Genomic DNA, 12,798 nt, shown 5'->3' on the forward strand with positions numbered 1-12,798 from the left:
ATACAAGCAGGGCTCTGGGGCTGCTGCAGGACCTTAATGTCCTGGTCCACTAATGGACAGAGGGACAAAACACATTCACCAGGCAGCAGCAATTAGCAAACAGACCCAGAGTGTCCGTCTGTCCTGGCTGCAGGGCTGCTCCCAGGGGTCATTATGGATGAGTGTGTCCAAAGGCAGCAGATGTCTGGGGAATGCCACTTGGGACAGGACAGCTTGTGTCCTGCTGTCCCTGTGTCCTGCTGTCCCTGTGTCCTGCTGTCCCTGTGTCCTGCTGTCCCTGTGCTCTGCTGTCCCTGTGTCCTGCTGATCCCTGTGTCCTGCTGTCCCTGTGTCCTGCTGTCCCTGTGTCCTGCTGTCCCTGTGTCCTGCTGTCCCTGTGCTCTGCTGTCCCTGTGCTCTGCTGTCCCTGTGTCCTGCTGATCCCTGTGTCCTGCTGTCCCTGTGTCCTGCTGTCCCTGTGTCCTGCTGATCCCTGTGTCCTGCTGTCCCTGTGCTCTGCTGATCCCTGTGTCCTGCTGTCCCTGTGTCCTGCTGTCCCTGTGCTCTGCTGTCCCTGTGCTCTGCTGTCCCTGTGTCCTGCTGTCCCTGTGTCCTGCTGTCCCTGTGCTCTGCTGATCCCTGTGTCCTGCTGTCCCTGTGTCCTGCTGTCCCTGTGCTCTGCTGTCCCTGTGTCCTGCTGTCCCTGTGTCCTGCTGTCCCTGTGCTCTGCTGTCCCTGTGCTCTGCTGTCCCTGTGTCCTGCTGTCCCTGTGTCCTGCTGTCCCTGTGCTCTGCTGATCCCTGTGTCCTGCTGTCCCTGTGTTCTGCTGGTCCCTGTGTCCTGCTGTCCCTGTGTCCTGCTGATCCCTGTGTCCTGCTGTCCCTGTGTCCTGCTGTCCCTGTGCTCTGCTGTCCCTGTGCTCTGCTGTCCCTGTGTCCTGTTGTCCCTGTGTCCTGCTGTCCCTGTGTCCTGCTCTCTGCCAGCCCACAGGGCACACCCAGGAGAGATCCCCTCACCAAACAAGGGGGAAAAGGGTGCCAGCACTGCAGAGCTGAGTGCCTGGAAGTTTGGAGGTGCCTGAGTGAAGGATGCCTGTGCAATCTGAGTTCTTCCACTCCTGAGGCTTTGTTTTCCTGTCCTGAAGGGCAGGATGGCTCGTGCTCTCTGAACAAGCTGCAGTTTCCACATTTGCTCCCTGCTGTCCTTGTTCTGCTTGTTCCCTTTCTTTATTTTCTTGGTGGCACTTCAAACCCTTCACCTGGAGACAAAACTATCCCTGGATTTCAGGGTCCTTCCTCTCACTCTGGTGAGATATGGGCTCCTCAGACTGGGATCTCGTTAGCAGAATCCTGGGAACCCCAATCAAGCACGGACTATTAACCTTATTTAACAAATTAGTAGAAATAGCTATCTCCACACATTTTGAGCACTCACTGTGAGCCTCAGGCCCTGCTTTTTCCAGCTCTGTTTGTGGACAGAAATGTGAGTTCAAAAGATGGATCTCACCAACCTCATTTGCAGGTGTCGGTGCTTATCACCACTGGAAATTTGGATCCAGAGCCCTGGTCATCCCAGCAAACCTAAGCAACACTCAGGGAACAATTCCATATGGGAAATCTGGCTAGAAAAAAAAAGCCTAAAAAAAGGCTGAAGATGAACTTTTGGCCATAGATTGATAGGACAAAGGGGGAATGGGCTTAAACTAAAGGAGGGCATGTTTAGATATTAACAAGAAATTCTTTGCTGTGGGGGTGATGAGGACCTGGCACAGAGCACAGAGAAGCTGTGGCTGTCCCTGGATCCCTGGAAGTGTCCAAGGTCAGGCTGGATGGGGCTTGGAACAGTGTGGGGTGGTGGAAGGTGTCCCTGCCTATGGCAGAGGGTGGAATGAAATGAGCTTTAAAATCCCTTCCAACCCAAACCATTCTGTGATTCTAAAATATCTGTGGGGGAAGCAGACAGAGAATTCAGTTTACCTGGATCTCTCATCTCAAACATGACAGGAATCTTCTCCATCCTCCCTCTTAAATGTTGAATAAGGCTGATTTATCTTCTGAGAACTGCCTCATGCACAGGGGTAGGCGAGGATCCTGTGGAAAAAGGTGCACATGCTCCTGCAATGAAAGGATTTGACATATGAACTTTAAGGTAAATTGATGTTGCAGAGCAAATACAATGCCACAAATGCCATAATGCACAAGGACTAAAATGGTGGGAAAAAACCCAAAAAAACTGAAATGAAAGCTGGTTCAAAAGAACAGTTCCTAACAGCTGAGTGTAGGTGAGATCCGGAGCTACCCTAAATCATCAGCAGATTTTAGTGGAGCAGCAGTGTTCTGCACCACCTGGGACCTGCTCTTTGCCTCCTGTTATTGCATTTCAGTTCAAAGGGAATGCAGGCAACTTTGCTTATGAACACTATTCTTCATTAGCAGACAGAGAAAATTAAACTGGGCTTCTTCATTGTTGCTCCTGCTGCAAAATTCTGCTGTATTTGGAATGATATCCATCAGTTCCATTCCATTTCTGATTTGGATGTCACATCTGTTTTTTCGTTGATGCTCATAAAATATTTACATCCCTGCTGTAGCACTTAAAACTCTCATTGTATTAGGGAATTTCTGTCCTGCCCTGCAGCACTTGCATCCATTTTCCTGCACACTGGCTCTGCTGCTGTTCCAGTCTTGTTTGTGGAAGGGAAATTGAGGGTTCTTGCAGAGTTGTTGCATTCTTCAGCTTAGGAAGGACCAGTGACAACTGGAGATAAAGAAAGAGGCATTTGAAAAACTGGAAATGGATTCTAGCTAACAGAGATTATTTCAGTCCTCCTGTTCCCCACATTTTCTTTAATAGGAAACACAAATTTGCTCAGTGAAATAAAACATAAAAGAGATTCAAGTTCTCTTTTTAATGAATTGCCTTCATTATTTGGCATATAGTTAGAGACCTCTACTCTTTTTTCCCCACCAGCCTGGAGGGCAGCTGATTCTGTAGAGTGGCACAGCTCAGTGCAGGGGCCAGCAGGAAAACAGCTTCTGCCTTTCCAGAGCAGGTTTTTCCCCCTATCAATAAAGAATGGTCTGAGTGGGATAGGGAGGTGAAGTGTCACTCTGTTCCCCAATTATCTCTAAATCATTATTTCTGCCACCTTTTAAAAATATCCATTTCCTCAGTAAGGTGCATTTGTGATAGGAAAAAAAGCTGTGTGTGATGAATAACCTCTTTCAACAGAGGAGGAGATGCATGGAAACGATGGATGTGAAGGCACAGGAGCCACATCACCATGGATTTGTTGCATTTTAGCTGCTTTAAGGTGCTGGCAGCTCCTCCTTTGCCCTGGGGCTTTGAACACATTTCTTTTCACACCTGTTTGACCTCTGCCTCTGCTGCAAACCTGAGCTACCCCTGTTTCCCACAAGGAGGTAACAGAGGAGTGAAGCTTTCTCAGGCATTAAAGCAAGAGCTGTGCTGGTTTTGCTCTTAAAAATACAACATTCAGAGGTTTTCTCTATGATATTTGATACACTTCTTCAGTCTCCTCCAGACACTCAGGTACTTGGTGAATTTTAAGTGACTGACTTGCAGACTCAGCTGTCACAATCCAAAGCGTAATTCCATTGGGCTCTTTGGTCACTTAATCCCACCCACAGCAAACTACAGCCAGGGCATTCCAGGCTGCTGTTTGTCTAGTTTTTAATGTGTATAACTGACATCTGACATTGCTTGGGTAGGATTCAGGATATCTTCAGACTCTGGTTTCCAGTTGTGCCCTTGAACAGTTTGAGAACACAGAAATTGTCTTTCTGCTTTTCTGGGGATGTGTGCCATCGATCGACTTGGTGAATATTTGCTGTGTGAAATATTTCTCCTTCAATTTATTTTATATTTTACTGTATTTTGCAGCCACCCTGAGCAGCTGGAGTTATGTCTATAGCTATGCTGTTTGCTTTTGGGTTTTTTTTCTCCTGCCTTCCATGAACAAATGAAAAGAAAAATTGTGTTTCTGTGTTAATGTTTGAAGACCTTTCATCTCCCCAAAGGGAGAAAGATCTTCCCCTTGCTTGCCTGATTTCCAGCTTGTGTCTTGTTTTCTGGCAGCCAATGGGACCTCCAGCAGTCAGCTGTCCACACCCAAATCCAAGCAGTCCCCGATCTCCACGCCCACCAGCCCAGGGAGCCTCCGTAAGCACAAGGTATTACGTTTCTTATACCTTACTACACCTCCTTCTGCCTCAATCCATCAGATCTGTGCACCACTGAGGTCATGGCCGCGTCTTCTGGAAGGATAACAACAGCTCCTGATGTTCAAACAGCGGAGTTTGGCCCTTTGCCTGTAAAAGTTGTCCTTTTGGGCAAGGTGGTGAGCAAAGCACTGGCCTGGAGTTGTTAATGTGTGCTGGAAACCATCCAGGGGGATCAGAGGAGACAACCATCAGCTGTGCCTGTCTTAGAAAAAATCATTGATGGATGTGGTTTCATGTAAACCCTCCTGTCCTGAAAAGCCTCGAGGGTTGGTAAACCAGGCCCATGAAACAGCAGAAGCAGTGCAAATGTTATTGGAACTCTAACACATCACTTTAACGATGCTCCTCAAGAATTTAAATTTTTTTTCATTATTTAAGGCTGTGTTCTGTTTTACAGGAAGCAGGTGATTCTTACAGCTGCTGTGGTAATTGTGTAGTGGAACAGTAGCTGGTCACAGACAGCGTGGCCAACAGGTAGCACAGCATCCTGGCAGAGATCAGGAAACCTGCCTCATGGATAATTCATGTATTGATTTATTTAAAAGGTATAGCAGCTGTCACAGCTTTTTCAGTTCCTGGTACTCAGGGTCGCTCTGTGCTGAGTTCTGACTTTATTTTCCATGGGTCTTTGCAGTTCTGGAATAGCCACAGTGCTGCTCCCAACAGTTTCCACTTGATACTGGAATCAGAGCTTGGACATAAACGTGGGTGTGAGAGGAAGTCAGGGGGGTTTCTCATTAGCAAACAGAATGTACCTCTCATCCCAACATTGAAAGTATTGACCCAAATGCTCTTTTGAAGGGTAATTAAAAAATTCAGGTGGTGCTGAGGTTTTGCAGTCAGCAGCCACGTGGAACCCACCGTGGGCCAGATTGCAGGGGCTGAACTGATTCTGTTTAACAAAGGCATAGCTGAATCCAAATGAAAACTGTGTTTTCCCTGGAACCTCCCTCTGTTCTCAGCTGCTCAGTCTAAGTTTGAGAAAACACATTAAATTTAACACAATGTGTCCAGATTTATTAGTAATTTATAGCTGAGAACAGAATCTGGCCCCCATGGTCTCCTGTTCATCAGCAGTAATAATGCAAACTGCATCCTTTGCTTCAGCATCAGGGACACAAAATATCTCCCAAACTTTCCATCCCATTTAGGACCTGATTTAGGAGATGAGGATTTGTTTCTTGGTCAAGACAAGTAAAACTCACCTTATTCATGTTTTATGTATGTTTTCAGCTGGCTGATTTATGACCTTTCCAGTGCAGCCCTGAGACCATTTGTAATAGATGGTGACTGCTGAGGGCAAAGCCAACCCAGCTATGATTTTCTCCACTAAGTTAAGCCAATCAGCAGACACAAATACAGCATTTTAGGTTACCAGAATATTCATGCATCATTGTCTTTCTCCCAGGAGCAATTTCCTGCTTATGATGAAATGGCTTTTCTTTTTTGCCCTTAAAGCTCAAGTGATAAACGCTTAGGTTGAGTTCACCACAAAGTCCTATTTTGTCCTTCTTATATCAAGATTTCTGTGAATTTCCTTCCTGAATATTTTAGTTTTTCTTAATTTTGCTCACATTTATTACCTGTGTGTGGGTCAGAGCTCAAAAAGGTCCCAGGAGAGCTTTAGCCCTTGAGCTGGCTCCTGTACCTTGTCCCACACAGAACTTTAAACAAGTGGAATAAAATGGTTACCCCAGAAAGGGACACTGGAAAAGTTTTACATCGAGCATTTGATCTAAATAATAAACTTGGGATTATTTTATTAACCTTTCCAACTGATTAGAAGTTACTTAAAATAAAGAATAAACCACGGACCATGTGATTTTCCTGGAGATTTGTCCTGAGGGCAGCTGTCAAACCGAGGTAAGACTCCTTGTTGTGCCTTTAGGTTTGAAGAGATGTGTTTAAGGCCAGGTGCTGCTCTTTCATGCACGTGGCTGGAATGGACACATTGATCCAGAAGGGTAAAAAAACCACTTGTGAAACTTACCCCTGAGCAGTCATCAGGAACAGAGATGCTCTTGCCCCTCTGTGCAAGGAGCTTGACTTGATTTTAGCCTGGAACTCCCTGGATTCTGCTGAGCCCAGCCCAGTCACCAGTGCACAAACCTTTCACCCTCTCAGCTGCTTCCTTCTGCCTGGCCAAGGGTGGGAGCTGCTGGTGAGGGTTAACATTTTCTCCTTTCTCCCTACAGGACTTGTACCTGCCTCTGTCTTTGGATGACTCGGATTCCCTTGGGGATTCCATGTAGAGCGACGCGGAGCGAAATGTCCACATTGCATTTGGGATACAGCAAAGTACCTCTGCCAAAACAAGCAGATAGGTGACTGGTGCTTTCAAGTCAAAGGACACACGGTTAAATGTCATTTTTGTTCTGTGATTTCTCCTCTCTGTGCCACAAACCAACACCTGCCAGTCTATAGAGATAGAGGGATACCATTCTTCTAAGTTACAGGGGCGCAGAATGGGCATTGTGAGAAATTTGGGGCCGACACGCCAACGATTCTGTGCATTTCCCATTTTCTTCTGTTCCTTCTTCTGCTGCAACCATGTGCTTTTCCTAGTGGTAGTAAAGTAGCTGTCCTGGAGGTGTGCAGGTGGAGCCCTTGCTGAGCACTTTGCAAGCTGGAGCAGAGCAGATGATGTTCTCCTCCTGTGCAAAGTGCCCGCCTCTGCCAGCTCACCTGCTCCTCCTCACTCACAGCCCCACTTTTGGCACCTGCATTCTAAAGAGTCTTGCTTTTATTGTGGAGGGTAGGAAGGGAATTTCTAGTTTGATGCTTAATATGCCAGCAGAGGCTTGGATGAGATTAGGAATGATTGCATCAGATGCTAAGTAAGGTTAGTACAATAATTCAAATTATTCAGATGTTGTTTGGGTTTGCTTTTTATTAAATAATTAAACAAAAACTCATAAATCAGCTGAGTTATCTGGAGTATAACACCTTCCACATGCAATCCAAGGATGCTGCTAGCTGGTAACAAATATTTATACCTCCCCTATGGTATCTCTCTATCTCTGTTTGTAACAGTAATGCCTTGTGAACAGCCAACACTGAAAACACTGTGAGAATTTGTTTTCAGGTTTGACACCCTATAGGTCACTTTTTATAGCAAAAAAAATCAATACACTTTTTATAAAGGAAAACCTTTTATCTGTGTTTTGGGAGTAAGGATTCAAGCTCCTTCTTTTTTATAAAAGCTGGTGATTTTCTTTTGTTTAAAAAACACGTTCAGAAAAAAAAAAAAGTACAAAAAAAACCAACCACAACTGCAGAACAATAATAACAACAGCTCAGTTTAGAAATCTTGTCATCACTGCCAAAACAGACACGTGTAGTGGGGGGGGAAAATGGTCAATTCAAAATATTGAATGTTTTGATAGTTTTTGTAATGTTTAAGACTACGTATTTGATTTTTTACACTTCAGTATTCCTAACTATGGCCAGATTCTCTACTTATATAACAAATGAAGTTTTGTGGTGTTCTAAAACCCGTATTTTAAGAAACTCTTCTATCTGAGAAAAAACAAACTCGCTGTATTTAGAGAAAGCTTTTGCTTTTATTAATCAGTAATGCCTCCTCTGGAATGCAAAGTTCATCTCCTCACGCAGGGCTGGTGGTTTTTACTGCGCAGAAGCTTTGTCCTAGGCCAGCTGCCATTGCCTCCCTCCCTCATGGAACAAGCTTTGATAAAACTGATTCTTGCAGAACTTTACCTAAATGAAATCTGTGCAATCAATTCTTTCTTTGTTGCTCTATTTGCCTTTTTTTTTTATTTTCTTTTCCAACATAGACACCTACTCCCTGTTGCCTTGCAACCCCTTGTGATTAGGATGGATTTTATCCTCGTGATTTTTGATGCTCCACGAATGCTGGGTTGTTCCCAAAGCCACTCCACATTTTGTTTGCTTGCATTGCTGGGATGAAACAATCTGTGCAGGCTGCATCTTCCGAGGCTCGTGTGATCACGCTTATAATGCAACTTTTTCCAAGAGATTTATCAGAGAGAGGCCAGGATTGGGAATTGTCAAGGGGTCAGAGTTATCATGCACCAAATTTGCACCCAGTAGTCTTAGTGCATGATCATTTACACCCAGAGTTTTGCACAAGAAACCATTTGTTCTCACTGGTAGCTTCATTTGATTGAATAACTCTCTGACTGCACAACTGCTAAATGGTCATTTTAAATATTGTAAATAGTATCCTGGGGTTAGTTCACAGGCTAAGGGCTCGTGTTGAGGGTTTGTGGGGGGAAGGACGGTGCTGTGGACAAAGCTTGGGTGCAGTAGTCAGCACACCTCTCAGCCCTTGGCATTGCTGAATTTCGTGTCTGAATGGGAGCAGGTCTCTGAGTAACCCTGTGCCTCAATCTGTCTGTCTGTCCCTGCAGGGACAGCTCTGTTCTACCTCACTGGGGGTTGTGAGGCCAAATGTTGGTTAACATTTGTCAAGTGCTTTCAGATCCTCTAACAGAAGGTGCTGAAATATTCTGGGTGCAGATTTGGTTATGGGTGCTAATTTTTGGCTGTTTAATCCTCTGAGTGCTACTGTAGACACTGGTCATGAGCAAAAAGGACTTCTTTAAGCATAAGGATGTCAAAGGCCTTGGTTATGCTAATAACAGTATTATTCACCAGAGCTTTTGTCTTAGGGAAAGCTTTAGTGGGACAGATAATTTGACATGCTTTTACCCTCTCCCCTGTTCTGTTGGTGGGAATCTGAGTCCCTCCCTGAGTCTCTGCCTTTCCAGGGACCCTGAGCAGTAGCCATGGATGGACTGGAGCTGCAGTCCAGGGTGTTGTCACACGGTGACAGAAGCCATTCCTGTCACAGTCAGGGTGAGCCTGTCCTGCCACCTGTCCTCAGATAAAGCAGGAGACCAGCCATGCAATCCCATCCAGGTTCTCTTGCTGCTCAGTGCAGGACACTCACCAGGAAACCCAAATTCTTGCTATCCTGGGCTGCTGTCTGCAGCCTGAGCTGCTGGAGCTGGTGGTGGGAGGAAAGGAATCTGGGAGATGCTGTGAGTGCAGTTTGTGTAAGAGAAAGCTGGATCCCAAGGGAGGAATGATCCTTTGTTTGGATGGCTGTTGAGAAGGGGTTCCTGTCCTTCCTGCCAAAAGCTCTGTTTGGTTATTTGGAGATGCTTTTCCTGGTGGGGCATCACTAAGGAATCACTGAGCTCTTCCTCCTGAGCTGCACCTGGTGACACATCTAAAACCTGATATCCTGCCAGCTCTCCCTTGAGAATGCAGTTTTGCTTGCATGAGGAGCATTCTGTGGTGGGGCTGAGCCCAGCAATTCCTTCAGGGAATTAGGGAGACCTTGAAAAGGCCTAAAAGAATAATAATAATAATAATAAAAAAAAATTGTTCAGTGGGAAAAATAGCCATTCAAACCAGCAGAAGCCACAAAGAAAACAGGGTATGAGGTCAAACTCCCAAGTTTTAAGAAGCAATTTTCTAGGTAGAAATGCCTGGGCAGTAGAAGTCAGTGAGCATTTCAGCTGTAGCATAGAGTGAAGTCTGTATTAATGCCAATATTGCATGAGTTCTTGTACAGAAATGCATGTGGAATGTTACATACATTCAGAACTAGTTATCTCTGGCTTTGTAGGATCCCTCATCTAGATTTGGATACAGATAAACAGTGCACAGGCATCAGACCATAGTTATATAAACAGGACAGCCCTGATACAGGAAAGAACTTAGAGGCTTAAATTTTAGCATGTGCTTTACTCCTGCGTTGACTTTTCACGAGATTAAGCTTGGGTTTGGTCAGAAAGCTTTCCTGAACTGCTGTGAATTAGTAATTACTTCCAATATACTATAGCAATTCCAGACCCTGTGAGATTCTGGAGCAGATGATAGTAATTCCACTATATAATCCAGAGTTCACCTTTCATATTTTTTTTATTTTTTTTTTTACATTTACAAGCACATAAAGCTCCACATGATATGAGGATTTGCCATATTAATTCTGCTATAAAAACCTTGTCTAATTTGCCTCATGAGGCTGCCTTTAGTGCTTTCAGAGACTAATTGAATCACTGAGACTATATTATTTTAAAACAATAGAGTACTTAAAGACAAATTGGAGAAACTCTTAAAGTAGCAGGGCTTTGTTTCTTTGAAATCTGCCTTTTTTCAGTGTAATTTAGCAAATTTGCATATAAAGATCCCCATTTCAGACACAGTCATTAGGAAGGAATAGCACAGACTGAGGGGTTTAACACTTTTACACTCAGGTGATGGTCTTGACTGTAGAAGATGAGAGCAATGCAGCAAAACCTTCAGCCTTGGGATTTTTATCACTAGTAAAGCATTTAGTACCCTGAAGTTTCTGGTTTAAAACCTCATTTGGTATAAGATTTGGAGTTAGTTCAGTTCCACCAGCTAAATATATTAAAGTGATTTGGAAAGAGTTTGATAATGGGATTTTACTTTGTGGTGGGAGCTGGAAGCAGCTTTTCCCTACCACTGCCTGTGTTTCCTATATCTGCACATTATTTATGGTCTTCTCAGGAGCTAGCAACACTAATTGTGTTATTTCCATAGACAATAAAAGATTCCTGTTTGGAAAACAACTTCCACATCTCTCTCATCCTCAGCTAACACAACTGTAGGCATACAAAAAACCAGCTGCTATTTCTCTCTTATTTGCTTGTCCAGTATTTTTGAAGGGGAAAAAAATGAGGTAGAACCAAAAATTGTGGCAAACAGCAAAGCAGTGTTACACCCAGGCATTTCCAATGGGAAACAAGGGCATTAAAGTGGTAGTTTCTCCTTATCCATACGGATAACATTTTCTAGGATGCCTTGTCTTTGCTTTTTCATGCCTTTGAGGTCAGTGCTGCTCCCCAGCACACCCCTGGGGGTGCTCTGGGATTCCAGGCTGAATCCCTACCCAGACACTTTTCCAGGGACAACCATCCCTGGAAGTGGCATCTTCTCTGCAGGGGCCCTGTGTGGGTTTTCCAGTCTGAGCCTTCCCCAGAGTGCCGAGAGCACCGCAGTGATTTTGTCGCTGACCCCGCAGCCGTGCAGAGCAAACGAGAGTTCTCTTGTGCTGTAGCACAGGCAGAATCATTTTTAGAGAAAGGGAGAAAAAATAGCCAAGTAAAGTAGATCTAAAATTAGTCTAGAAAGTGTCTCCTCAAGCTAAGACAATCCAAAACCAGAGAAAAGCCCCGTGGAGGTGTGTTTGCCACACACCAGGTGCTGATCACGACCATGACGGAACAAAACAGCTTTTTCCACGTGGGGACTTTGGCTCCAGGTTATTTTTCTGGTTGCTGATGGAAGCAGGCTGGGACAGCGTTTGGGACTGGTGAGGTTCTTTGCAGAAGCAAATGGATGGCATGAGACGAGGATATTTTTCCTGTGCATCTGAAGAGTCAGGTCAGTCCATGCAACAGGACGAGTGCTTTACACAAGACACCTGGAAGAGATCCAGCTGAAACCCCACCTTGTGTGCTGAGAGCAGGAAAGTGAAGACTTTAAGTGCCTTCTAACACCCCTTGGGCTTCAGAAGCAGGACTGTGCATGTGCCCAGCAAGGCCTAGGGTTCAATGGCCTTGACCAAAGGAGGCAGGGCACGCTTTAAGTCTCGAGGTATTTAGCCCATCTCTTGAAAATTGTTCTCTCCAGTACCACAGAATTCTTCTGGCTGATGCCTCTGTCCCATCTGCATGAATCTGAGCCTCTCCACAGTATCTCAGGAAATGCTACAGCTGAGTCTTGCATCTCACAGCTGCTCCTCACTGTGGAGTGAACAGGGCTGGGTTCTGCTGCAGTGGTTGTTGATTCTGCTGTTCAGATGTTCTTCATCCTCCTCTGCTCCTGCCTCGAGAGCTGGTTTCTCCTGGTGCCTGCAGGTGAAAGGCTGGGAGCAGCAATGTACAGACCCCTTTGTTTTATTTCCTCTGGAACAGTTCTAGTCAGTGATGATTGAAGGTTGGAGGCCAAGCTGACAAACCCTCATTTTAATAGGGAGAGGGAAGATTTTCAGGGAATATCAGTGGGTGGACAGAAAGGCTTTTTCCAGCAATGCACAGCTGCTCTGACAGGACCCCAGCTGCAGGGCATGGTATGAGTACAACACCTGCAGGTGTAATGTGGAGTTTTGGGGTCACTGACCTTGGGACACTGCTCAGAGACGGTTAAACACATCAACACCTATTTTTGGCCAATAGATGAGCTTCTGAGCAAATGGGAATGAAACCTAGTGGATTCAGCAGTGGGGTTTCAGAGCCATTGGGGTTTCAGAGCTCTTGGGGTGTGGCACAACCCTGGACAGATGATTTTTCCTTGTGCCATGGTGTCCCAGTGCAGAGAGGGCTGGTCCCAATACTTCACCTGTAGGGTGCTTTGATCAAAGAGCTTGATTTTAAAATGTATTCATTGCTCAGTGAACAGAATACATTTTAAAATTGCTCAGTGAAGTCTGAGCACTTTGTAGGAGCAAACTGTATCGCTGGCAAGTCTCTCACTGAACTCTGGCTCTCTCAAAACTCTGCTGTAAAAATGCTCGAGTATTTCAGTCATGGTGAAAGACAGACACCTCATTTCT

The 12,798-nt window shown here is 45.1% G+C and overlaps 1 protein-coding gene across 5 annotated transcripts in view; it reads left to right on the forward strand.

Moving 5' to 3' along the window:
- DCX (doublecortin) overlaps positions 1 to 7,942 on the forward strand; it is a 77,077-nt gene extending 69,135 nt beyond the window's left edge. For 3 of the 5 annotated variants that reach the window (XM_086851020.1, XM_023926718.2, XM_023926720.2), the window contains 2 exons: positions 4,078 to 4,172; positions 6,419 to 7,942. In XM_086851020.1, the coding sequence (XP_086707146.1) occupies positions 4,078 to 4,172; positions 6,419 to 6,475 (152 nt within the window). In that variant the 3' untranslated portion in view covers positions 6,476 to 7,942. The remainder of the gene's footprint in view (positions 1 to 4,077; positions 4,173 to 6,418) is intronic. The other 2 variants (XM_086851021.1, XM_023926719.2) reach the window with 1 other exon arrangement.
- The last annotated feature ends 4,856 nt before the right edge of the window (positions 7,943 to 12,798 follow it).

The sequence above is a fragment of the Cyanistes caeruleus genome, chromosome 14 (genome assembly GCF_971803275.1).
Source record: "Cyanistes caeruleus chromosome 14, bCyaCae1.hap1.1, whole genome shotgun sequence".
NCBI lineage: Eukaryota > Metazoa > Chordata > Aves > Passeriformes > Paridae > Cyanistes > Cyanistes caeruleus.